Here is a 25,561-nt window from a genome sequence, read left to right as displayed (position 1 = left end):
GTCCTCTTTTCTGACTCGTATGCGTACCGTACGTAGCTGATCTGATACATCAACGTACAGCATATCATACCCGTCTAAGCTTGCAGGGAGTGGCTCGCGCATATATGTGCGCGGTCCTGGTTATACCAGGCCGAGGATAGGCACCGCTTGGTACGCAACCAAGCCGACGCCGGCAATGACGGAGATGGGCCTGCGGCGACCGACACGTCCGCTGCTTTGCTGACGGTGTTTGCAACAACATCGCCGCGTCTTCGCATACCTCTCGTTCTGCGCCCCGTTCCCTGGTCTCTCGGAGCTCGCTTCGACAATTGCTCTGATTGACTGCGTACCAGCTAACTTGGTAGGGCCCGGGAGAGTCGCACGAGCACGAGTTAAAAGCCCTGGCCCGCACCAATACACTCTGCAAGGCGCACCGCGATTCCGCGATGCAACTCGTCATCACAGATTGCTCAAAGAGTTGGAGGAATGCTCCGAGTCCTGTCCAGGCACCGGCTATAAGGCGATGTCGTGCTGACCCTGAGGAACGTACCTCCTTCCTCAACATGAACCACTCCCGCGACCTCCAAGTCGAACGGAACAACGAGCAGAAACGCCGAGGCCCACCGGCTGTGCGAACAGGTTGGTCATTGTACACGTCGGAAAACACGAAGCACAACACTCACCCACGCGAGACACTACCATATACTCCCTGAACCTCCTGACGTGGCTCGAGAGCAGCGAGGCATTACAACGCCTTGACCTCGACAGTCTGACCCACAGACACAGATACCGAGGCCCGCACTCGCTACTCCAAGCTTGTCTTCCCAAAACACAACGGGGCGTCTTAAGCTAGCAAGATGATTCGGTAGGTTCAAGTTTCTTCGCCAGAGCCTACGAGCAATGGGAACTTGAAGCTTGAAGCACGAACGAGAGGAACGTCTCGTAAGCCGAGTACGCAAAGCGATGTAGCCGTGTATCTAATCCATTCCATCCCAGGTCCATTAATCGTACATAATCATAAACACCAAGTGGTCGACATATACTATACAGCACTCACCAACCACCTACCACACGCGGAGAACCACGGTTGGCCCTACACAGGGCTCGTCTGCCCTCCCAACGTGATCCCCGGGCTCACACTCCGCAGATCCCTCGTCACCGTCGGCTCCGGCACTGCCACACCCTCACCATCCCTCCCTCCACTCATCCTCCTCGTCGGCGAGCTCAGCACGCCTCTCCGACCGCTCCTACTCCGCACCCACCAGCTCCCGTCGCTCGCCGTCCTCCGATGCTCCGCCCCTTCTGCGTCTCGCCAGTCCACAGAGCGCCGCGCGTCCAGGTCCCGCCGCAGACCCTCGTCCACCGTCGTCGGCAGTGCGGGCGGGTCGTACTTCCCCTCACGGATGCGCAATCTCCGCGCGCGGTGCGCCTCTTCCATACGTGCGACCCATTCGCGCCTCTCGCGTGCCAGTTCGTTGTGCACCCGCACGACGGTCACTGCAGTCATGAGCAGCGCCCAGAGCCACGGATTCCCGTAGCCGATCCCGTAGCCCGTGTCGACGCTCGCGGTCCAGCACGCCGCGAGCACGCCGGCGGCGACGATCAGGCCCGAGACTCCCCAGAGAACGGAGAGCTGGCGGACCATGTGTCGAATGACCTGCGATTCTTCGTAGCGGGTACGCCAGGCCTGAAAAGAGGTTAGTGAGCGCAGACAGCACGTACATAGCAACTCACCTGGCGGAACTGCGTGCACCCACCCCCGTCGACTGCGACGATGTCCTCGACGTAGCAATAGCCGAGGGGAGGGAGGGGCTGACGCGGCGGGAAGGAAGAAACACGCCACGGTACGCGAACTCGGTAGGGGAAGATGCCGGTGATGAGGAGCGGTAGCGTCAGGACGAGCATGACGCATGGCAGAGCCATCGCCGTAATTCGCGGACTCCCCGGGTTTCTGCACGGCAAGATCAGTACAACAGCATCGAGCAGGGAAGGGGGAACGTACACCGAAGAACCGATAATGAGCGGGATGAAGAACGCTGCCATGGCGAGGCTCAGGATGTATCTGCGCGTCGAGGTCAGGTTAGTAGTGCGAATATGTGATCGCTACGCACTGGAAGAAGTCAACGCCCCAGCGTCCAACACCGATCAGTCTCCGACTGACGTGGTCACGGATGAACCATAGGAACCACATCCGCTGCGCGAACTTGAATCCGGACACGGTGCCGATGAGGCTCGTGATGATCGCAAGGTTCTTCGTGGTGCTTAGATGCGCGCCCCATGAGAGCGAGTAGAACAAAATGAGGGAAGGATGCCAGACTCGACGAAGAGAAGAGTGAACCAGATGATTATAACACGCTCTCGGCTGCCGGTTTTGATGGTATAGTTGAGCGGAGGTGGTTCGTCGTAAAAGAGGATGGGTTCGTATGTGTCATTCGAGTTTGGATGCGTGACTGCGACAGTAGGTCGCTCCTTCCTAACGGATGACTGCTTCTCGGAGACATTCTGCGAGTCTTGGTGGTCGGGTACATGGCCGTGCCCGCGGTCGTCGACGGCAGTAGGTGTGGTGGACGCCTGCGAGCTCGGTCGGTCGGCCATGGCGAGGGTTGCGGGGTTTGTGCGGGGTATAGCGTAGACTGGTCGTTATGGATCGTGAACGTTTGAACAGGGACAAGAACGATCGAGAGAGGATTGGGGCCTATAGGACCCCTCCTCGCCTATAAGTTAGTATAACCCGCGGACCACATCTGTGGAGTGCGCTGAGGCGCTTGACGTCAGCTTCGTCGTTGCTGTCAAGGTGCCGGTGCCACGCACCTACGATGTTAGGCTTCTTGGAAGTCGTTGACATGGGGCGTCGCGCCGCTGCTGGTGGCCATCGAGGAGTGCGACGAGAATAACACGGTGCCGCAGTGTCGGCACCCGACGCGGACGCTCGAATTCGCGCAAGTTTGCACGTCCTCGCGGTCACGTGGAAGGCGCGTTGGCTCCGACACGCTCATTGCGCAGGATATGTGGTATGCCCATGGGAAATGATGTTAATCAGGATTTAAAAAATAGAGGTGTGTACCACTGAGGCTACAGAAGAACTGTCGGAGTCTATTTATAGAACGGCAAGGAAATTGAACCGACGTACAGTGACATCAGTTGCCATATTGGGATGAGTATGAACGACATCTGTGTCTAGCAGTCGGATCGGATGTGGTGACGACGGTTCCAGAGAAGTTGTTGAAGGAGCGGGATGGCTGCTAGGTGTGTCCTGCACTGAGTCTTGCGATATGCGAACGCAGCGAGGTGTCGGCTCAAACTACAGCGGGCGCTGTATTCCGGAGACTGCCAATGATCGATTCATCGGGCGCCTCCTCGTTCTCGTCCTCGACTCTGCTTCGACCAGAACCACTCTTAACCAAATCCAACCGTAACGCCACCGCGCCTTTTCTCAACATGAGCGTCGCAAGGCCGTTCAAAGCAACGGATATGTTCAAATTCAACCATATGTGAGAGTTCGCGCTCCATTGCAGGTCCTAGATTGACCATCTTCAGCAACCTCGATTTGTGGACGGAGACCGTGAATCGACTCGCTGTCCGAACGAAACTCCACTGAATGGTTTTCTTTCAGTACGGCATCAACTTCTACCTTCAGTACCTGTCGCGTTGGCCGGACTTGTGCTCTGTGGAAGAGTCTCCAAACGGGCGTATGATGGGCTACAGGACGTTCGTCTTCGTTCATTCCGATAGAGTTCCTGACATGCAATGCCCTACGCTAGTCCTGGGGAAGGCTGAAGGCCAGGACACAGAATGGCACGGACACATCACTGCCCTCACCGTCGCGCCCGAGTACCGCCGGCTCTCGCTCGCCCGCAAGATGATCGACTACCTCGAGCGCGTCTCGGACAAGAACTACCGCGGGTTCTTCGTGGATCTCTACGTCCGGTGCACGAACGACGTCGCGATAGGCATGTACGAGGGGCTGGGGTACAGCGTGTACCGGAGGGTGCGGGAGTACTATGAGAGTCTGGGGCTGGGGCGGAACTTGAGGGACGAGGAGGATGCCTTTGGTGCGTGTTCGGCCTTGCTGGTGCGTGTATGGCGCTGGGCTCATTTGACGTTGACAGATATGCGCAAGCCGTTGACTCGAGACCCAATGCTGCGCTCCGTACGGCCAAATGGACGAGAGATCTCTGTGAGCGCTCATGATGCTTCATAGCCTCACCTACGATACTACTCTTCCTGTCAATGCTATCGCCATGCGACATGATCTGATTCTTGGCGTCAGCATGGGTTCAACTGAACGCTTCGCTCGTTGGCGTTCCTTTACATGTAGACCGCCCAACTAATGAGTTCAGGGTACGTCGTGGAAGCTGTCGAAGACTGCCAGCCTGTCGGGTCCGAAAACTTTTTCGAGGGGCCAGCCTGTGCACGTTTGGGGGATGACCGGGATAGGTCTTCGAGGAGAGCAGCTTGATCTGGCTTGATGTACGTCCGGCTGTCTACTCGCATCGTGCAGAGCTATTGCTGAGTCCTGTGCTGCTCTTTATTTTGCATCTGCCGACTGCTTAGTAGGAGTTGCTGTGGCGTGAGTGCGCTGACGTTTGAGATTTGAGACCTCTATTCTCCGTTTCCTTCACGCGTCGCAATCTTCAATAGCTGGAATGCGGCTGCCTCGGCCCATACTGCACGTCTACTCAACGAATTCAACTCGCGCGCGAGCCTAGATGCGCTGCATCATCACCATCGTCTTGAGCCCGATCTCGCCGTGAGCAGCCAGCCACTTCTCGCAGTAACGTTCATACTCGATGTACCATCTCAGAGGCTGACGACTCCTAAGACTCTTAGTTCAATGCATCGCTGACATCATGGCGCCTGACGGACTCAAGATTTGCGAGGAATCCTCAAGTGCCGATTCCAGTCTCGTCGTTCTGGCTTTGAACTATTTGCTATCTGCTACTCCTGTAGTGACTGATACGACGGTCATCGAGCTGCGTCCCCGTCCGATACAGATCTGGCTAACGCAAAGATCAAGGGTGGCAGTACACGGGATAGCCCGTGTGGTAGCGCCCACTACACGGTGTACTCGTGCGAGGGTACCACGCCCTCATCCCATTACGGCGATGCTCTATGTATCTCACGTGGAGGGAAGGAGCTGTTGCTCTCGCTCTCTCGTCCCCATATTCTCAACATCGACATCTGACGCTGTCGCTCGTCCCGCTTCAACCTAGCTTCTCTCGAACTCCTGACCCTACCGATTGGTCGAATGTATGTATGGACACGGTGCTCCAGAAGCATCGATATACGAGTTTGTGTTGATTGACTCTTGCCTGCGTCTAGGACCTCGAAACACGAGCGTCGTGACTCGGGTATGAATTGCGGGGATATGAACGCTGTCTATGAGATGATGGTGAAATCTCTTTGGCGTGAGATTCGCTACAAACCGCCCATCCATACGAGGTGCCGTATTCTCGTAGCTATCTTCATCTAGTTCGCTGATTGTGTCAGTAGCGACGCATTTCCAATCCTCACGCAAGAACTCATAGACCTTATCATCGATTTCCTGTGGGACGAACCTGTACAGCTCGCCAGGTGCTGCCTCGTATGCCGAGCTTGGTATTGCAGCGCGAGGCATCACCTTCGCCGGTATACCATCCGAAGTAGCAGGGATTTGGGTGATCTCGTAGAGATACTAATGTCCAAGCACAATAAATGCTATGGATGTGCGCTTGATTCCCTGCGCATCGAAGACCATCCGGACAAGCCATTTGCGCATACCTTTCCAGTGCGGGTACCTGGACGTCTACTGTCCCAGTTGGAGAGCCTCAAATTCTCGCAGCTCGATTGGACAAGCACACGGCCTCACCTATCCTTCTTCACTCATCTCTCCTATTTCTCGTCCGTCACTTGCTTGTCACTCAGGCGATGTCGATTACGCCGTGCCGACGAGATCTGGATGATCACCCGTGCTCTACCTGGTCTGGAAGTCCTCCGTCTTCGCTCAATTGCCGTCGAGTCTGCAGCCCTGGATAGCACATCACCACCTCGCTCCCCTATTGCTGTCAACCAGAAGCTTCGTGAGATACAACTCCGGGACTACGCTGGTTGTGAATGTCCCCTGGGAATGTGTGATGGGCAGCACCTCTCTCCGAGTCTGCTCGACGTTCTCCCGTTCTACTCAACTGTGGACACTATCTCCCTCCGGTGTACTGGTTTCCTCTCTGCTTCGGACTTCCAGTCATTCGTCTATGCGTTCCCGGCCCTTCGAAACATGCATATAGACGGTGATCTGCTGCCGGAAGACTTGGAGCCTCCGACTACCCCAGCCGACACGGTCGCACTGGCGACAGGCGTGAATGCTGGTAATTCATGGGCCTTCGTCCGCCTGTCACAAGTATCCTCGGCCTTTGCTTTCGTTTTCTTTGAGCTGTTTGCACAGCAGTGTTGCAAGCTTGAAGAGCTGCGCATCGATCTTCTGGAACCGCCCTCATCCACAATGAGTCAGACCATCAGCCAAATTCTACGAGTATCCGGGCCGGCATTGGGACAGTTTGAATGGAATCACCCCGGTTGGATTGGTGCTTTCCTTCCGCATGTGAGTGGCTGTGTGCATACCAGGCGCGTCACATACTGACTCGATCATTCTCGTACAGCACGTTCCACACCGTCTTCCACCTTCGCTGACTGATAACACCAGTCTGGGAGTTCTGACCATGGACTTTATTTCCACCTCGGCGCTGAACATGATATGGGCCTATGGAAGTCTCCTGAGCCTGTTCGCACAAATTGGAAGTACACATCTGCAAAGTGTGCATGTTTACTTTCTAACCTTCCACGGTATAGACGATTCCGCATGCGCGATCACGGTGGAGGCCATTGCAGCGTTTCATGCCGCTCTCTCCCGTAACGTATTTGCACGGTTGTCCTATGCGGCTGTCACCATCTCCTTCCGCGTCAGCATCGGCTCGAACCAAGAACACGCTTCGAACTCCGTTGCAGAAACACTACACACGTCGTCGGCTACCGTCAAGTCCTTCCTCATTCACCTCTTTAGTCCTTGGCTGGCTCGTGGAGTCATGACGTTGGAACTGCCTGATGGATCGCGTATCCAGGACCCAGGAGAACCCACTGAATGAGATAGAATGTGTCGGAGGATGTATTGGGCGACCTCTCTCGCTGCACGCTCGGCTTTATAGCGTCGATCCTGCGAGCTATAAATGAGGAAAAGCAGGGGATCCTAGAGCATCGACGACATTCGAACGCAGGCATCAATTTCTCGTTTCCGAGCCTACGCCCATTCCGGTCGGTTTCGCTCCCAGAGCTCTGTTCGGACGATAGGCACCGGAGTCCACGCTACAAACACCGTTCCACTCGGTCGATCATGTTCGTCTGTCTTTAGTTTTGTCGTCTACTGGTAGTTCCCGCCCGTACCAGTCTCGAACACACGCGTGACCATGTCTCATCCCTGACTCCACCTCGCGTTTGGCGAAACGGCTGTGCAGTGCCTAATTCTCTCGAGTTCGGGTCCCCTCTCGTCGCAGTTATGTAGTTTTCACGCTCCGAGTCGTCTCTCCGGTTCTTTTCTCTCATGAACGACCTCCATCCACAGCTGGCTGCCCCCCGGGCTTGTGTATGGTGGATCGTTGTCCCCTCATTCACTTGCTGATGCTTGCGGTCGCCGTCTCTCTTCCAGCAGGACACGCAGCCGACCACTCGTTGTAATCACCGGGCTTGCACAGTGAGACTGCGTCTCTTCCCTCTCCTCGTGCGTGATCTATAGCTCGATTGGCATCGTTCCTCATCCAGAGACAGAAATCTCTCCTCTCCGGAAGCATGCGAATCCTGCGCAACTCGACAAACTCTTCGTGGATAGATAGGGCCTTGCGCATTTGTAGCGACGTACTACATAGTGATTCGTGCAGCTCTGGCAGCCTGAGATGTTCACTGCTTGACAATGACGTGACGTAGGTTTATGCTGGAAACGAACAGCCTGAGAGAGCTCCTTGTCGAGCCCCGGTCATTCGGCGACGATGCGACGATTCACTCTACCAGCCAGCCCAACGTTCTTCGTTTCTTCCCCTGCACATGCACTCCAGGCGCGGAGCCTCTTCACGATCGACAAAGACACGGACACGCCGATAGCGGAGAAGTCATTATCAAGCCGCGGCGTGAGTACTTGAGTCGTCGTGTTCGTTCGACCCAGCTGTACACGTGCGATCCGACATCGCCCCAGTGAACAAGATCACGACCGTGCAAGACGGCGAGGACGTAGCGTCGCACAGTTGGGCATGTACAGAGGCAAGCGGGCGGCGGCAAGATCAGACAGGCAGTCGCACTTGCTAATCAGAATCTCAGCGTAAAGTTAGTACGTTGTTATTATGTGACTCGCGCGAGTACGAACCACGGTGGTCCTCCCACTGTTCACCCATGACTGATGCATCGCCGTTTTCAACTTCGTGGGTCGTCTGGCGCGACGACCCACAGGAGGAACTATCCCAGAGCGATTGCGCGTGTCGAACGTTGAACCAAGCCCGAGAGAGGCGGGTCACGAGCTGGAGGTGAACGAAGCGATCTTGAAAGACGCGACGCCGTCATCGGAACCAGCGTACAGTAGAGCCTTTCACGGCACCGCCCAAGACCCCGTTCTCGTCGGATCCCAATGCATTATATACACGAGGCCAGCACGAGTAGATGACCTGTGTATGCTACATATCAGCCGAGAGGCGTGCTCATATCAAGCTCAAGTTGATGGGCCGGAGTTCTCACCCGGATAACGTTACAATGAGGAGCTCGCCCTTCTCCTTGCCCGAACGCTCCCCGACCACGGACACGTCATGTCATCTATTGCAAGACCCCAGCCCGTTCGGTGTGCCCATGCAGGTTCATCAGGCCGACAACGACCCGGAAGGCAATCAACACCAGAGGACACCGAAGGGAGCATGAGGGCGAGTCGTCCTGCGCGCATACATGTAGCTGAGCGGTGGGTGAGGAAGGAGGCGGATAAATGAAGAGGGACGTACTACGGTCACGGCGTCGTACCGCGTGTAGTGCCCTTCAGCCTGACAACGACCACGTAGATTTTAGCGTCAAAGCGAGCGACCGGTATGATTCACGCAATCGTGCGGTTGCACGCACCGCATAAATGCTACGAAGTAGTCGTCATCAGCACAGTTAAGTCACATACTAGCTGATCACGCCGTACGCGTCGTGGCAGGCGGACCTTAGAGCTCAGAACGGCGCAGCGTACTGCATCGTCATGTTATTCCGCCGGACGACTTGGTCGAGCCGTGACCAGAGGATTCATAATCGCTTCGATGGACAGGATCGCGGTCCGCGGGTACAGGAGCGGAGCGTACGCGCGGTCGAGTATGCACCGAAGACAGGCCGGCGGCATGGTCGACCTGCCAGTCGCAGTCTTGCCAGCGGTAACCCCAGCGTATGGTCCGTACAGAAAAGGCCATCCCGCATAGGAAGCGGACCACGAGCTAGAGGCAGCAAAGTGATTAGAAAAGATGCGACACCGTCGTCGGGACGGACGCACAAAAAGCGCACTGCTCGTCGGCGCCCAAGTCTCGTCTCTCTCGTCCATGCTGGCACAGGACTCGGTTGCTGGTCGAACTAGTATTGCAGTGTATGCGCGAGCTGACTACGTAAACTTCATCTGCGGCTTGTACGCCATTGGTCTATGCCACAGATCAGCCAAGATGTGCATATAAGTTAGAGAAGGGTACGCGCTCAAGCACTCTAGTCTGAGTCGGCGCCGAGTGATTGTCGCTTGATCGACGTGAGCTGCACCGATCACCCTTTATCTTACACACAAATCGTCCCCTAGGCTTGCAGAACTGACGGATTTGCTCGACGCGCTTGTGTAGCTTCATCCTCGCATGACACCCAGAGAAGGAACGAAGGCGAGCGGCGAGATATCGCACGGCGAGCGTACGGCTGAGCAGTGCAGAGGGAGGTGGGCGACAGTCGCTTGCAACTGAAGAAGGTACGAACCGCGCAGCGCCCTACAAAACGATACCTGTACGCTAAACAGGAGTTGAGGGTGATGTGTCTTCTTTCGCGCCCTACAAACCTTGTCACGGAGGTTGCGTGTGGTTGCGTAGTCGCGTTGCGCCAACCTGCTACGTAGGCAGATGCGTCGTCCTGCCGTGTCTCCCTATATGACCATCTCTGCTTCGCCACGGAGCGACGGACGTGGCCGCCTCGTGACACGTACGAGCTGCCAGCCGGACCCGCAGACCGCCAGCGGGACTGGGAAGCTACGCGTACGACCGGCAGCATGGACGCGCACAGCTCCGCCCCGCATACACGGAGACAGGGGTAGTGTAGTAGCGGGGGCGCAGCACGCGACGTGCAGGGTCGTTGCGTATCAACCGGGGTGCGACGAGCAACCTGCGTGGCGGGGTGGCCAACGTCGGAGACGCGTGGGTGAGTAGGGGAGCGGGGATAGCCGGAGAGACTCGAGGGGGCAGGGACATACCTGTAGGACGGCACAGAGCCCCGGTGTTGTGTATAGCATACGAGGGTCGCGTCCGGGTTGCTGGGAACATGACCGAGGGTGGGGCGGTATCGGGGTTGCACGATGGTGCGGAAGAGAGACTTGTCGAGGAAGCGTAGGAAGCGCGGCGGGGAGGTACTGAGGGGTGGACGACGAGCCGGGGCGTGCGAGAATCCTTGCCTGAAAGGAACCCGGGGTGCTGGGAAGGCAGCGGCAGGCGAGGAGTGAAGAGGGCAAGGTCGCGTTCACGTTGCGAGGATGCGTGACACACGCGTGTTTGACGTTGCGGAAAGGGACTGCGGTGCCGAGCCGGGCGTCGTGCTTGGTTGAAGAGTAGGCAGCGAGGCGGCGAGGGCGGACTGGCGAGAGGCCAGCGGGAAGTAGAGGGCGGGCTTCGGCAGCAGCGGCGGCGCGACATAGTCGTAGTTAACGTCGTGTTGAGGTCGCAGATGTATCATGGCGGAGTGCATGGCTGCGCATGCAGTCGTCAACAGCAGTCGGTGTGTGGACGCCTGCAGGGACTCACATTCCTTCGATCCATCGTCGCAGCCCGCTCCGGCGTCGACACGCGCTCTCCGTCCCAGCCCTCCCCTTGCTCGTTGGGGAGCCCGCCACACCTCGCCTTGCACGGCTGTTGTAGCTGCGTATCCACCGGTTCCCGTCGCTCGTCGTCTCCGACTCGGATGCTCCGCCCCTTCCGCCCCCTCCGCCTCCCGCCAGCCCATCGTCCGCCTCGCGTATGAGTCCCTCTGCACGTCCTCGTCGTCGGCAGCGTGGGCAGGTCGTACTTCCTCGCATAGTTGTTGATGGAGGTGGCTCGTTGTAGAAGCGGATGACGCTGTATGTGTCATTTGAGTGTGGATGTGTTACTGCGACCGCTGCTCGGAGCCGTTCTGCGAGTTTTGATGGTCGTGTGCATGGCCGCACCCGCGGTTGTCGATGACAGTAGGTGTGGTAGACGTCTGCAAGCTTGGTCGGACGGCCATGGCGATGCGGGTCTATATAGCGTCGAGTGATCGTTGCAGGTCGTGAGGGAGGACAGGAACGAGCGAGAAAATGAAAGTACTTATCCCCGCCGATGATTTGACGTCAGCCTCGTCGTCGTTGGAAAGATGCTGCCACGGGTGCGCCGCGCCGCTGCTGGTGGCCGTCGAGGAGCACGACAAGGAGAGAGAGCGCTTGTCAAACACGATGACTTTCGTGTCGCAGACCGCACGTGCTGGTCGCGGTCGCCTCCTCGTTCCAGACCTGACGTCGGCTTTCCACTTCCGCTCAACCTGTATGCGTTCCTCCAGCGGCCTAGCCTTTCCACAATAGCGCTTGACCAGGACTCATATGGACACCAGAAGAAGAACGTACTCTCTGGTTTCCCCACAGCGGCGCGGATTCTCTCGATTCTAAGCGCGATCTTGCGTGTTGACGCCTCTTCAGACGTGCAGTTCACTCTATGTTTCTGTGGCTAACCTTTGTCGGAAGCTTGCTGTGTCGCGCGTGTCACGTTCTGACGACATCGACTAGTTTAACAGAAGTGCCCGTGGCCCGTACGACGCGCGATCTGTGCGCGCATTGACCAGAACTTCTACTCACCCTGAACTTTTGCGGCTACTGGCGTGAGCACGGCGGAAGGACGAGCAGGGAACAACACATATGCAAAGGTATGTGCTCATCAGACGTCGCCTTTTGCGAACCCTGACGTGCTCTCAGGATAGCTCCGTCCGAGGGCGAGCTTGGAAACTTGCTGAGGGCAGCTCAGTGTGGCGCAGTACTGATATCTACTTATGCGATACAGTGAACGAGGAGTTGTGCCTCTGTTGGGAGTGGTCTTGAAATTGAAACACGTGGTGAGCTTTCCCTGCCCTCCGCAACCGACCCGGGGCCGGAACGTGCGCGGCGACTCTGACTGTTCCTCTTGACAGAAGACACGGTCTGCATTACTGTATCAGCGGCAAGTGCCCGCCTTCTTGCCTCTCTGAATCACTTCACCTCGAGACACGCATATACCCGCACCGAAGGTGATCTAAGTGCGTCTGCTTCGTTGGCTACGTCGAGTTCTGCTGATACTAGCTCGTCATGCTTAGATTGTCCGTGTCTTTCGACACTTCGACCTCCTACGATCACTCGGCCTCAAACTGGATCCGGTTAGTGGATTCCGGATCCTCAAGCGAGCACCGACCTTGGCGTACCTGGCGCGTACGGGCGGCGCGGGAGCAACCTACGTAGCCATCGAAGGATTCTTGACGATGTATCTGGGCGTCTGAGCTCGTCCTCAAGCGCCGCAGAGTGAGCAGATTCTCCACTTGAAGCTGGCTGCGGTGATTGATACTGATATCGTTGCTCTGTCTAGATGCCGACGTGTGGGGACAGATTTTACGTCTGAACGGCTCAAACAGCGCACTAGTACTACGCGGGCTGTTGCGGGGCAGCAGATGTGTCACCCAGGATCCCTTCGCAGTTGTATGTATATGAACGCATTAATTGAATGGTCTTACGCTTACAGAGCTTGCTATGACTATTGGTGAGATCTGCGGCCGGATGATTTGTGTCTAACACATCGGCGCGCAAGGCTGTGACACTCGGTGTGCCCGCGCTGGCTACGTGCCTTACTACGGACGGCGTGTACTCTAATCAGTGATTGTGCGGTACGTAATGGCAGTCGCATCTTCATGATCGTCATACCCGCGTTACCGACATTCATATTATATGACAACTTCGTTCGCAGTGGTGCTCGCGATCTGTCGAAGGTATACAAGATCGGACTATGAGAATAGTCACCAGTTATCGCACTCATCCCACCGAGACGACTCGGAGTCGACCTTCCGTATGGCCCTTAAGCGTCCCGGGAACATGGTCGGTGGATATCTGACCTGCAAGGGGGTATCGCATCGCTTCCAGCTCTCGCGGCCAGCATCGTGTCCTTGCACGTACACTCAACTTTGACTAGCCTGCGGCCGCCTGCCTGATCTAAGTATGCGGTGAGTTCGATATCTCTACTATCCATGATGTACAAAGATTGATCCGTGTTGTATGTGACTACATCCCAGTACTTGGGACTCTGCTATTGTGAGTCGATTTGTCGCCACGATAAGACTGTTCCCTTTGGAGACAGATAGTGATGCGTAGGAAGGGTCTAGTGGTGTGTCCCCTGCGGCTCATGATTGTTTAGACTTCTGACGAGGATACTGATATGGTACCCCCGGATTCGACGCGACACAAAGACAAGACGTGAGTGCTCAGCCCGTACTGGTCTTTGCGAGACCCGTGTTCCTAGAGTAGCGTTTTGGAATAGATAATGAATTGAAGGCATGCAAACGTCGCACGGGAAGTTCTGCACTCGCTCGTCCATCGTCTGCCGTTTCCTCTGCCTCCGCCCAATCCATATATACACCCCCAGCTTACGTTCTCGTTTCCTTCGATCCTCCTGAGTCCCTGATCCGGCGATGCGATCTGGGTTGAGCTGATTAGCGCACCGAGCAGGTCGCAGCCAGGCGTCTGGATAACGAAGCAATGGAACTCACCTCAGAGTGAATTCTAGGGCCAGTTAAAGTCGTGTTCGAACTTGATATCCAGAACTCCTCGACTCAGCCACGGTGCAAAGAGAGCGGACATGTGGGATTTGATCCCAGACATCACGGTCCCATCCTCCAGCATTGGTATGAAGATTCCCGACCGGCAGAAGTGGATAGATACGCCATTCTTTGGAAGCCTGTCATAGATACCGCGAGAAAGCATGGCGTGGAATGTGGGGATAGAAGTTGTCGTGTATGCTGGGGAGACAGGGACCACATTTGCGTCCCGGTGATATCCGGGTCGTTCAAGATAAATGAGAAAATTGATTTGCCGCAGGTGCGAGCTGGTGATGTCGGACAGCAAGGCAGCGAACATCATTTGTATTGTCTGCGGCGACGGTGGAAGTGTAAAGACTATGCGCAGATGCTCCAGTGATGTGTTCGCTGATAATCGCGGTATGGCAGCTTCGAAAGCTACACATACGTCGGTGAGCAATCGTGAGTCAGCTACAGTGAGCGCCGTGGAACATTACCTTCAACTTGCTTATGAACCCATTGGAAATCCTCGAGTGCAGCTCCGAAGAATTGCAGTATGCTGGTAACTTCCGCCATAAGTTCTGCACACGGTCCGTCCGCGAGCTGGATACCCAATTTTCGCAGTCGATGGCATGTTCGCGGATTGACCAGTGTTAGCAACTGTAGTGCATATCTCGAGGACACGCTAGCAACCTCGAAGCTCGATAAGGAGTATCGAAGTGGATGGACTGTGTGCACGCCGGGGGCCACTGTGTCAGTGGGTTTCAGACTTCGGCAGTACGTGCCATATGGTAAATGCAGGGATAATGACAAGTTGGTGGGATATGCAGAGCAGAGATCCAGGAAATCCTGCAAGCGAGCATGTCCAGATGTGTCGGCGTCTGATGCGCCAAGGTCGACGTCCGAGTAGCAAATATTCATATTACGGAGTTTGTGACGGGACATATTGACGGTGGGCGTAGCCAGATCTGTTATGGGGGGGGGGGGGGGAACGGTGCTGGAATGTTATTTCATGAAGGTCCACACGTGAGAGGTTGGGTAGCGCATTGATCATCCTTCGAAGATCGAGCGCGTTGCGAAAGCGGCATCGGTATAGATACAGGTGTTGCACGGAATCTTTGCAGTGCGAGAGACGGAGAAAGTGAGGGTGGAGGTTGGTAGTCGCCCAATCCACACTGCTGAACCTGAGGCGCGATATTCGACATAACAAACACACGGGAATGTGCATCACCCAGGAGTGCGCGAACTGTCCATAAAGTTCAAGCGATGTGAGCCGAACCTTGAAATACGGCCAGTATCTTGGCCGGGCGAGGAGCCTCACGAAATCCATGAATCTCTTCTTCTCTTTAAATGCGCGGTAGGTAAGCCTAGGGAAGAGCGGGCGTGTAGCGCAATACCACGCGTGGCAAATGAGGCAGCACCTCGCAAATGCCCTGGGATCATCCCAAAGGAAGTCGACGATGCGCTCGATGAGTTCGTGCGGAAAACGCGGATAGCTGTCCCTGCACACACAGGAAGTTAGCATGATTGTCATGCGCGGCCTACACTGGTGCTTGTCACGGTGCCAGAGACAAGAGTACTCACCTCGGGTACTGTGGCGAACCCAACCTGGATGGGGGTGTGCCTGATAATTCTACACGATCTGGTGCAGCGACGGGGACGCGTGTGATGTGTGGACCACCCCCTGGATGGCGGACCTGTCGTTTACTAAGTTTTGCCCGCTGCGGGCGCGTCAACCGCGTAAAAGCAATATTGACGGCGGGGGAGGAGGGCAATGTGACGTGCCTCCTTGACATGTCATTGCCGCTGCGGCAAGCGGCGGGCTTGTGATGCGAGATGGTTTCGCTGCAGTATGTGGGCGGCTTGTATTTAATCCTTCGCTGTCGCAGTTCGTCTTCAAGGTCCAGTGACTCAAAAGACTAGCCGCGAACGGTCATGCAATTTGATCATACGAGCTTGCATACTATTAAAGAAGCACTCACAATGCGTAAACACTCTCCGACCTGTGGCCAATCACCAGCGACAGACATCAAGACACTATACTGACATTGCGCGGAGATCAGACGACTTGCCCTAATAGCGTGCGATTGTGACCTCACCGTAGCAAGGCACCACTGCTTGAGCTGCGTTGGATGTGAGCGCAACAGAGACACCGCTTGGAGGGAGCGCCGTGGATGATGAGTGTCGCAAATCGGGGGCAAAGGGATACCGTGGTTGAGCGTAGAGATAGTATCAGGATAGGCGATGCGAACGTGGCTCTCGAACTCACGGGTAGCGGTCCTTCTTTATGGGTATGATCGGATGCGATGCATCGCCGTGCAGGCCACACGGCTTCGAGCAGGCCTCATGCCATACAAGACGCTCGCCGGCTTGTATGGTTTGCAACGGAGACTAGCCTCGTGCGAGGTCTAGAAGCGGATTAGGTTCTGTACTGCTTTGCTCGGGCCGCCTCAGTCCACACAGACTGCGCGCCCCGGAATGTGGCGATAGCGATTGTATCGATCCTAAGTAGCACGCACATATCGCATGTACGGTGCACGGCCTCTGTGTCAGTGAAGTGAGCGAACAGATCCTTTTTCGTCGACCTCCTGTCTCATGATTGCAGATCAATCAAACCGCAAGTCACTTACTTACATCTCGGTTTTGTAGCTCACCGGGTCAGTACCGATACCAACGTCGAGTATGCAAGGTATACATAAGGGTACCCTGGGCCGCCACCGGCTTGCGGTGCATTAGATACAGATATTATCCGGGACATTTGTGGCATATACATGCACCTTACTGTCTGTGCCTGACTCGGAGTAATTCCCCGCGCCGTGGGATGTGAAAACTATGTAGACTTCGAGCAAGTCGCATGGCTGCCAGTGCACCTTCGGACGTATGAAAGACGCACTGCAAAACGAAGGAACATCAAACCTCGTAGGAATCGACTAGTACATACGACGACACTTACGAGCGACCTAGAGCCGGCGCCGCGACCAGAAGATCCGCTAGATGCTGTGACTTTAACCCGTCCCTGGTATGAAGGGCAGGTAGTACGCGTCAACGGCATCCATATACAGGGCCTGGATAGGACCCTACTACTTTGCTTCAGTCATCTCCGGAGACCTCCTCGCAGGATATGGCTTCAGTGGGCGTGTCAGCACGTACGCCGACTATATGTGTGCGCACCTATTCTGTAGCTCACTGGCGCGGCCTGCACTGCGCGTCCATCTTCGGTGCTTCTCAGGGAACACGCGATTTGGTGCCAACAGCGATAACACCCACCATGTACACTGACATGAGTAGTAGCACGTTACGTTCACTTCCTCTGTGACTTAGACCTTGGGACGTCTTTTCTATCGATACCGCCGCGCAGGAGGTTGGATGAAACGGCTCCAGATTCCTCTTTCACTGCTGCTTTCGATGAGTTGTGCGACCGTAGACATGACGCAGAACGCGCGCTTGTCAGGGACGATGACTGTCGCGTCAACGAGAGATCATCGTATCATCCGCCAGGTCCGACGCGTCGAGGTCAGCAAAAATGGTGACGGGAGCCCTCGCGCAGACTCGGAGTTGGTTAGCGGTGCCCTGTGCGTCGTGCGCAAACTTCGGGCTGCGGGCCTGCAACGCGAGAAGGCGAGAAAGAGCGGCCTCCGAGTCTTTACTTCTCACCGTGGAATACTGATACAGGCGAGCGGCAAGCTCTCGCCCATGCTCGAGCACGAGCGCAAGCTCGCAGCGGGGGCGACCGTGTCGGACGCGTCGATTCACGGAGATGCGCATTGTCGACTGAGTTCAACCCGCTGCGACCGTATCACGGAAGAGATCTACAATGTCATGGTAGGTTAGCGTAGGCCGAGGTACGCTTTCCCGACTCACACAAAGTTCGAGGACTCGACGCGAGCGTCGAGTCATCCAACACGCAGCTCAGCCCGAACAAAGGATATATCAGACGGGACTGTGACCCGTTTCACAGCATATAAGGATATCGATTATCGGCCCTCATGGAAACCGTCCGCGAGAACGTGAGGCAAGGAGGTGCTATGAAGACACCACTGCGAGCGAGGGCCTGGAGTTGGGCGGGATGCACTTGTGTCCAGCCCAATTCCCTATCATCGCTAGCGTCGATGCCTAGCGTACAAACATCGCCCCATGGGCGTGTACTGACGGTCGGTCGGTGTGATCCACACTGGGAGCATGTATGCGCGGGACTACGACGGAGAGATCGACATCGCCGATATCACCTACCCGTCGCCAACCCGGGCGCATATGTATACAGAGTATAGCGAGTGTCGTCTCGTTCGACCTATAACATCTTCGAGACAGACGTCGACGCGCAGACGTACCGTAGTATCACCACCTGTGCGTCCCATACCCCTCCCGCGCGTCAACATGCATCCGTCCGCTGCTCCTGCGTATGGGCGTTGATGCCCCGCCTACCTAGGTCGGTATTGCCATCGGGATCGCAGGCCATGAAGTCTGCCCGCACAAAGTGAGAGATGTAGAGGAGGATAGACGGTATGGATGTAGCACCGCGTACGTACCGCGAAGTGGGCTGTGCGAAGAGGCCGCTCGCCGGACGCGTTACAACACGTAGCGCAGGATGAATCATTTAAGAGAGCCTACATATAGACGTCAGTGAAAGAGGAGACTAGCGAGACCTGCAGCACGTACTGCGGTGTATGCGTGAGGCAACAATTCCGCGCAGCTTGGAATGGCCGCTAGCCGAAGAAGACGACATAGCAGTAGCGTAGGCATTCGGCGGATGCGTACTGTAGTTGACGCAGCAGATCCAGACGAATAGGCAGCGGGGACGCTGTAATCGGTGTTGCGGATGCTAGTCGTTGGTGAGTTGGCCGTAGGCAGGGAGCTGTACGTGGCGGCGATGGCGAGCGCGTATGGTGACGCAGTGCGACATCCATTCAGGACAGAAGGCCAGTGGATCGTCGGTGGGCAGCGGGGATCGTGGAGCGAGGCAAGAGCGAACGACCGACACAGTGACGCGTGACACGTGCAGACTCGGCAAAAAATCGGAAATACAGCACGCGTACCGAGCCCGACGCGGACGTTCCTCCGCCGCTCACTCGTATGGCACACTGAGGCTGCGGCTCACGACCGCCAGGGCCGTCTACGACCTGGGAGGAAATCAAGGCAACCGAGGCCACACAAACGAAGTTCCCTAGACCTCGGCGGCGCCCACTTACACCTCAGTCTTCGTCGGTCAATTCTACTTCGAACGGACCGATGCTCGATTACTGCTCAAGCTCGAAGCAAATGCATTGGCAGTGATTGCGCTCACAGCTGTTCTGCGATGGGATTCAGGCGGGGGGACTGGCTATCGCTGGTCGTAGCGTTTGCAGAGTCGATCTGTCGATTTGGTGTCTGTGTCAGGAGCAGGGAGCAGGGAGTCAGTACGATGCGGAGCGACGTATCAGCAGCGGTGAGTAGCATTCACTGATCTCGACGTAACAAGCTCAGAATATAGGTTCAATCTGTAAGGCACTTCTCCGAATATAGGTCCACTATTGTAGGGCACTCCGGACGCTACGAATGGTCCCGATTGCGGCACTCGTTCCTCCCGAGTTGTTGCAGCGACCCTTCCGCCTCTCTTCTCCGTGCTCGTACGTACACCAGCCAATACACCACAACAAGTTCCTTTCGCTCCGTGGTACGTTATTCGCACTCCGCGCCAGGATCTTCGTTGCGATCAGAGGACCGAGTCGTCTCCTGCAGGTCGGGTCAAACTTCCAGCCAAGGGCCACATACCGACACGGTACAGTAGCACTTTGCGCGTGGGCGTGCGGGACGGATGAACGGACTTGTTCGTGCTCTCGAGCCTTGCCTTCCCGTCAATCCATTGTTTCAGCTGGACATGGCTGCGTACGAGGTATGTCCTGCTAGCTTTCCACGGCACCTACTAACTTATCCAATGTTGAAGTGCTACCACCTTTCCGCCTCGGTGCTTCAACCAAGATACAGTTCTATGGTCCGACACGCACGGCTCGAGGTAAGCCGTGCTTGTCGCGAAGCCGCCCATCTTCTACCGAATACTGTGTGTTCATTCGTTGCAATCAAATTCTGCCGTATCCCATCTGAATTCTATCGCGTCAGAAGTTCTGCTGGGTCAGGACTCACCTGTCGTAGACCCGCTTCAGAGCTCGACGCAGATCAGTGCCCTACTGGACGGCGATCATGCAACAGCCGTTCGCCGCATGTGGGTGCGATGCTATGTCGGGTTCGTTCACGCTCACCTTTCACCCGCATCCCCCCACTTCTTCGCTGCGAAACCCAATACACCCGTGAACGTGCAGGAGAAGCAGACCGCGGCTGCGCTCAACCGCAAGACTTGTCCAATCAGCTTCAAATTGCTGGCGTGTACATCCGCGGCGAACGTGATGCAGCTTCTCGAGTCCGTCTTCACGCAGACCGGGTCATGCCGTATGCCCTTTCTCGCTCCGAATCCTGGGTTCTACTCCGGGTTCCCAGCGACTCTACGTGACTCGTGTACAGAATAGCACTCACCGTATCCCGTTAATACCTCAATATATGCTCGGTCGGATTGCTGCGTTTATGAAGCAAGGCCCCAGGACCTGATCTCGTAGCCTGGAGGTGCTCCATGGTCGGTTCCTCGCAGTTACGAACCATACCGACGTCCTCGCACCGCCCGTATCCATTGCGTTATGGGTCAACGCACGGAAGACACGTGGTAGGCCGATGGAGTGGTAGATTGAAGTGAGGATTTTTATGTTCTCGCGGGAACGAGTCCCCGTCTCTGGAGTCAGACCTGGGGACGAAGGGGAATGTGAGTCAACTGCTGTGTCATATGCGAGATTTTATACCTCGGATTGAACGAGTAGTTCCGTCAGGCGTGCTTCAAGCGAAGTTATGAAAGCAGTCTTCAGACGACTCGGAACCGTCAATGCAGTATAGCCTCGCGGAATGGCCTGCGGCGAGAAGGGCGAGGCAGAAGACAGAACCTCATCATCCTCGCTCTGCGCGTGCAGCTGTGCATCATCGCGCTGCGGTAAACACATCATGATTGTGCGTGTATATTCCTCGAGCATACACGCGGCTGGTACACACTTCTTCAGGCAAATCCAACGGAACTTGATACTTAGGACACACGGCGACATCATGACTCATGACTCATACGTAAGCCGGTATGCATCCTCGCATGTATCGTAAGCACCTTGAATGGACACTGTCTTTAGTTCTCACGCTCCGAGTCGTCTCTCCGGTTCTTTTCCCTCATGAACGACCTCCATCCACAGCTGGCTGCCCCCGGGCTTGTATATAGAGGATCGTTCCCCTCGTTCACTCGCTGACACCTCCGGTCGCCGTCTCTCCTCCAGGAGGACACGTAGCCGACCCGTCGTTGTGGCCCGTTGTGGCCACCGGGCTTGCACAGTGAGACTGCGTCTCCGTCCTCTCCTCGTGCGCGATCTATATGTCGATCGGCGTCGTTCCTCATTCAGAGATGGAGCCTCTCCCCTCTAGATGTGTGCGCGGCCTGCGCAGCTCGACGGACCCTTCGCGCGGCCCCCGAAGCTTTACAACTAGAGCCTTGAGCTTTTGTAGCGAAGCACTAGAGCCCCACCTCTAGCGTAAAGTTAGTACATTGTTACCGTGTGACTCGCGGGAGTACGAACCACAGTGGTCCTCCTGCTGTTCACTCATGGCCGGAGCGTTTCCAGCTCCGAGAATCGTCTACCGCCACGGCTCGCAGGGAAGGGAGCGGTCCCATCGCAGAGCGATTGTGTGTATTGAACGTAGAACCGAACCAGAGGGAGGCTTCCCATCGCCACGCTACTAGTAGGATGGTTCCCTTTTGAGACGGATAGCGATACGTTAGAACGGTCTCGCGGCGCGTGCCCTGCGGTCGGTTATCGTCGAGCCTTACGACTGTGGAAGGAGCTGGAAGCTGTAGGGCCGATGAGGAGACTAATGCAGTGGTACACTACTCACTGCAACGCGTCACCAAGACACGACGTGAGTGCTCAGCGCTCCGCCCGTGCTTATCTTTCCGAGACCCGTGTTTCTAGCGTAGCATTTTGGAATAGATAGTGAAACGACGGCATACATATTGCGCGGGGAATTCTGCACTCGCTCGTCCATCGTCTGCCGTTTTCTCTGCCTTCTCACATTCTACATCTACGCCCCCCGACTTACGTCTTCCGAGTCGTTTCCTGCGACCGTCCTGACTCCGACCTGATCCGGCGATGCTATCTGGGTTGAGCTGATCAGCGGGCTGAGCAAGTCGCAGTCGGGCTTATGGATTTGAAGAAGCAATGTGCCTCACCTCAGAGTCAACCCAAGGAAGTGTGAATGGTGATGTCCGATCGGGATCGGGATCGAACTTGAGTTTCAGAACGTTGTTACGGGCCAACCACGGTGCAAAAAGAGCGAAGATGTGGAATTTGATCCCAGACATTATGTGCTTAGCCTCTGGCTCTACTTTTGACATAGAGAAGTAGACATCAACACCATTCTTTGGAAGCCGGTCATAGATGCCGCGCGACAGCACGGCGTGGAATGTGGGAATAGACTTCGTCGTGTCTGCTGGGGAGACAGGGACCTCATTTGCATCCTGGAGGATTTTAGATTGGTTGAGCCAGATGGAAAGCGAAATTCGCCGCAGACGCGGGCTGGTGATGTCGGACAGCAAGGCCTCGAGAGCCCTTTGTATGATCTGCGGCGACGAAGGAAGGCACAGGGCCAGGTCTAGTTCCTCCAGTGACGTGTTCGCTGATAATCGCGGTACGGCTTCGAAGGCTACGTTTACGTCGGTGAGCAATCATGATGAATTTCAGATACAGTGAGTGCTGAGGAACATTACCTTCACCGTGAAGATGCCACCACAAGAACTTCTCGAGTGCAGCTCCTGTAATTTGCAGTATGCTGGTAACATGTGCTATAAGTTCTGCACACGGTCGGCCCGCGAGCGAGATAACAAATTCTCGTAATTGATGGCATGTTCGCGAATTGAGCAATGTCAACAATAGTAGTGCGCGTCTCGAGCGCACGTTGTTGAGCTCGAATTTTGATAAGGAGTATCGAAGTGGGTGGACTGTGTGCACGCCAAGGGAAGGGTGCTGGAATGCTATTTCATCAAGAACCACCTCTGAGAGGTTGGGTAGTGCATTGATCATCCTGCGAAGGTCGAGCGCGTGGCGAAAGCGGAAAAAGCGAAGTTCCAGGACTCGCATCGAATGCAATTCGAGAGACGGAGGAAGTGCTGGGGGTTGATAGCTACCCAATCCGCATACCAGAGCACGAGGAGCGATAGTCGAGGTAACAAACCTAGGGGAATGTGCATCACCCAGGAGTGCGCGAACGTTCCATGAAGTCTCAGCGATGCGATTTGAACCTTGAAAAAGGGCAAGTATCTTGGTCGGGCGAGGAGTCTTGAGTATTGCATGAAACTCTCTTTATGGATAAATCGGTGATCGTCCGCCATCGTAGGGAAGAGCGGGCGTGTAGCGCAGTACCACGCGTGGCAAACGAGGCAGCACCCCGCAAATGCCCTGGGATCATCCCAAAGGAAGTCGACGATGCGCTCGACAAGTTCGTGCGCAAAGCGCGGATAGTTGTCTCTGCACGCACAGGAAGTTAGCATAATTGGTATGTGTCACCTTCACTGATACTTGGACAGCATACATAGAATGGGTACGCACCTTGAGTACGTGGGCGGCTTGTAGTAAATCTCGAGCTTCTTGGCCATTTTGTCTTCGTTGTGCGTGGTACCGCCCATCTACTGAACGGCCATGCAAGTTGATCATGCCAGCTCGCACCTTACTGGGACGGACTCACCTAGTGCAAGCTTGAGTGCCGTTCAATCCAATTACCGACGGCAGACGCCAAGATACTCTACTGACACCACGCAAAGATCAGACGATGACTTGCCTGATAACATACGACTGTGATCTCACCGGAGCAAGGCGCTTCTAATTGAGCCGCGTCGGACGTGAGCGCGACAGTGACACTACTTGGAGAGGAAGTGGCAGTGGAGTACGAATGTCGTGAATCAGGATCGAAGGGATGCCCCGGTTGAGCGTAGAGATTGTATCAGGAAGGGCGACGCAACAGTGGCTCTTGAACTCACACGCAGCGATAGTCCTTTATGAATCTGACTGAATGCGATGCATCGCGTCAACCACACGGCCTCGAGCAGGCCTCATGTGAGATCTAGAAGCATATTAGGTTCTGTCCTGCTCTGCTCGGACCGCCTCAGTGGCGAGTCCGCGTAAATTGAGCGCTCGGCGCGGCCATAGCGATGCATTGAACCTAAGTAGCGCATGTACAGTACATGGCCCGTGCGTCAGTGAAAGGATCGTACTATCTCCTAGCTGCTGTTGTATGCTCCGTGCCCTCTTCCGGCTGCCCTTGCCCTAGAGATTGACGGTCTGCAGCTGGGGATCACTTACCAGGTCCGACGCATCGATGCCAAGGACGCTGACGAGAATCCGCGCGTAGACTGGGAGTTGGCCAGCTGTTCCCCGTGCCCATCACGCGAGCTCCCTGTGACGTGAGAACGTGAGCGAGCGTGGCCTTCGAGTCTGTAATATCTCACCTTCAAACGACAGGCCAATCTCAACCTCTGAGCTGAACTCACAGCCTGGATGACCGTATCGAATGTGTGACTTTGCGAGGATGCGCGTTGCCGTCTGCCTTGTCCCCGCTCTGACCGTATCGTATGAGGGATCTGCGACATCATGATATGTTGGAGTATGTGCGCCTTCGCGATGGCTCGAAGCGGGCCCCGGCCCACCCGACACGCAGCTAGAAATTTCGGCGATCGCCGACGGCTGACACGCTCTGCGTGGTGTGTATCACCGGAGACATGTGCCGGAATGGGAACGCCCTAAATGGGGCTCAAATGCTTTCCCAAATTGTGACCGATAGGACGCAATTTGGGGTCAGCGGATATTCGAGCCTAAAGTATCCATATAAGGCAGGATATTGGCCCGCCGAAAATCTCGGGCGTAAACGTAGAACACGGGACGGGCGTGTATTCAAGTTAAGAGACGACGGATAAGGGGTGAGACAATATGCAAGACCAAAGTTCAAAAACGGGATTACCATACGAGGCCACCGTAAACTCGGCCGAGAATGCTATCAGTAGGTTCGTCGTAAATGGTGTCTGAAATGCAAATATACGACACTCGTAAATTTTGAATTTGGGCTCGTCGCGTATTCGAGCGCAAATGCTGGGCTTAGGACGAGATTTGGGCAACTCGCAAATCTCGGGCAGAAATGCTGGATTTTCGGCGCCCTATATGAGCGTGTCGATCATAGCCCCTGAGTGGCCCGCTGAGCGGCGTCGTGATCGTCTATTGCAATACCTTAGTGTAGAGGAGTCTCTCAATTTCACATCAGTTTGTCATAAAACACGCGGAATGACATTACGGGTCCAGAACAGTATCTATAATGCATGAACACGAGCACAACCACGATCAATCAGTCCAAGCATGTCAACCAATCCAAGCACAATCAACCAGTCCAACCATTCGTCCATCTCGAGTGCACACATTGGCGTGCAATGAAGTTCAATTTGACAACTACAACAACGTGG

At 55.6% G+C, this 25,561-nt stretch overlaps 7 protein-coding genes across 7 annotated transcripts; 3 read left to right on the top strand and 4 right to left on the bottom strand.

Moving 5' to 3' along the window:
- Window positions 1–1,072: 1,072 nt before the first annotated feature.
- On the bottom strand, window positions 1,073–2,574 carry B0H18DRAFT_1125210 (uncharacterized protein; the record flags this gene model as incomplete). The annotated part of the gene is made up of 5 exons (XM_048034968.1): window positions 1,073–1,666; window positions 1,714–1,930; window positions 1,982–2,041; window positions 2,091–2,240; window positions 2,297–2,574. 5 exons carry the CDS (start codon window positions 2,572–2,574, stop codon window positions 1,073–1,075), a joined length of 1,299 nt encoding a protein of 432 aa, XP_047886842.1.
- An 876-nt stretch (window positions 2,575–3,450) lies between these two features.
- B0H18DRAFT_1043676 (N-acetyltransferase) lies at window positions 3,451–4,204 on the top strand (the record flags this gene model as incomplete). Its single annotated transcript, XM_048030681.1, has 5 exons — window positions 3,451–3,470; window positions 3,517–3,541; window positions 3,593–3,668; window positions 3,741–4,031; window positions 4,089–4,204. 5 exons carry the CDS (start codon window positions 3,451–3,453, stop codon window positions 4,178–4,180), a joined length of 504 nt encoding a protein of 167 aa, XP_047886841.1. The 3' UTR covers window positions 4,181–4,204.
- Window positions 4,205–5,295: 1,091 nt separating this feature from the next.
- B0H18DRAFT_113896 (uncharacterized protein) lies at window positions 5,296–7,515 on the top strand. Its single transcript, XM_048035618.1, has 2 exons — window positions 5,296–6,556; window positions 6,615–7,515. Exons 1-2 carry the CDS (start codon window positions 5,657–5,659, stop codon window positions 7,095–7,097), a joined length of 1,383 nt encoding a protein of 460 aa, XP_047886840.1. The 5' UTR covers window positions 5,296–5,656; the 3' UTR covers window positions 7,098–7,515.
- Window positions 7,516–9,975: 2,460 nt separating this feature from the next.
- On the bottom strand, window positions 9,976–11,229 carry B0H18DRAFT_113985 (uncharacterized protein). The gene is made up of 2 exons (XM_048035628.1): window positions 10,992–11,229; window positions 9,976–10,937 (listed from the first exon to the last, which is right to left on the bottom strand). Exon 2 carries the CDS (start codon window positions 10,881–10,883, stop codon window positions 10,227–10,229), a length of 657 nt encoding a protein of 218 aa, XP_047886839.1. The 5' UTR covers window positions 10,884–10,937; window positions 10,992–11,229; the 3' UTR covers window positions 9,976–10,226.
- Window positions 11,230–13,900: 2,671 nt separating this feature from the next.
- Window positions 13,901–14,999, bottom strand: B0H18DRAFT_1043641 (uncharacterized protein). The gene is made up of 2 exons (XM_048030680.1): window positions 14,505–14,999; window positions 13,901–14,445 (listed from the first exon to the last, which is right to left on the bottom strand). Exons 1-2 carry the CDS (start codon window positions 14,950–14,952, stop codon window positions 13,994–13,996), a joined length of 900 nt encoding a protein of 299 aa, XP_047886838.1. The 5' UTR covers window positions 14,953–14,999; the 3' UTR covers window positions 13,901–13,993.
- Window positions 15,000–19,055: 4,056 nt separating this feature from the next.
- B0H18DRAFT_1043619 (uncharacterized protein) lies at window positions 19,056–20,727 on the top strand. Its single transcript, XM_048030679.1, has 5 exons — window positions 19,056–19,429; window positions 19,475–19,657; window positions 19,723–19,876; window positions 19,928–20,041; window positions 20,104–20,727. Exons 1-5 carry the CDS (start codon window positions 19,301–19,303, stop codon window positions 20,502–20,504), a joined length of 981 nt encoding a protein of 326 aa, XP_047886837.1. The 5' UTR covers window positions 19,056–19,300; the 3' UTR covers window positions 20,505–20,727.
- Window positions 20,728–22,016: 1,289 nt separating this feature from the next.
- On the bottom strand, window positions 22,017–24,114 carry B0H18DRAFT_1043617 (uncharacterized protein). The gene is made up of 9 exons (XM_048030678.1): window positions 23,919–24,114; window positions 23,800–23,859; window positions 23,664–23,743; window positions 23,215–23,582; window positions 22,826–23,188; window positions 22,474–22,761; window positions 22,289–22,345; window positions 22,264–22,266; window positions 22,017–22,212 (listed from the first exon to the last, which is right to left on the bottom strand). Exons 3-7 carry the CDS (start codon window positions 23,738–23,740, stop codon window positions 22,296–22,298), a joined length of 1,146 nt encoding a protein of 381 aa, XP_047886836.1. The 5' UTR covers window positions 23,741–23,743; window positions 23,800–23,859; window positions 23,919–24,114; the 3' UTR covers window positions 22,017–22,212; window positions 22,264–22,266; window positions 22,289–22,295.
- Between the last annotated feature and the right edge of the window lie 1,447 nt (window positions 24,115–25,561).

The sequence above is a fragment of the Fomitopsis serialis genome, assembly GCF_022376445.1.
Source record: "Fomitopsis serialis strain Sig1Antser10 chromosome Unknown B0H18scaffold_147, whole genome shotgun sequence".
In the NCBI taxonomy this organism is placed as follows: domain Eukaryota; kingdom Fungi; phylum Basidiomycota; class Agaricomycetes; order Polyporales; family Fomitopsidaceae; genus Fomitopsis; species Fomitopsis serialis.
This window is presented reverse-complemented; position numbering and strand designations above follow the sequence as displayed.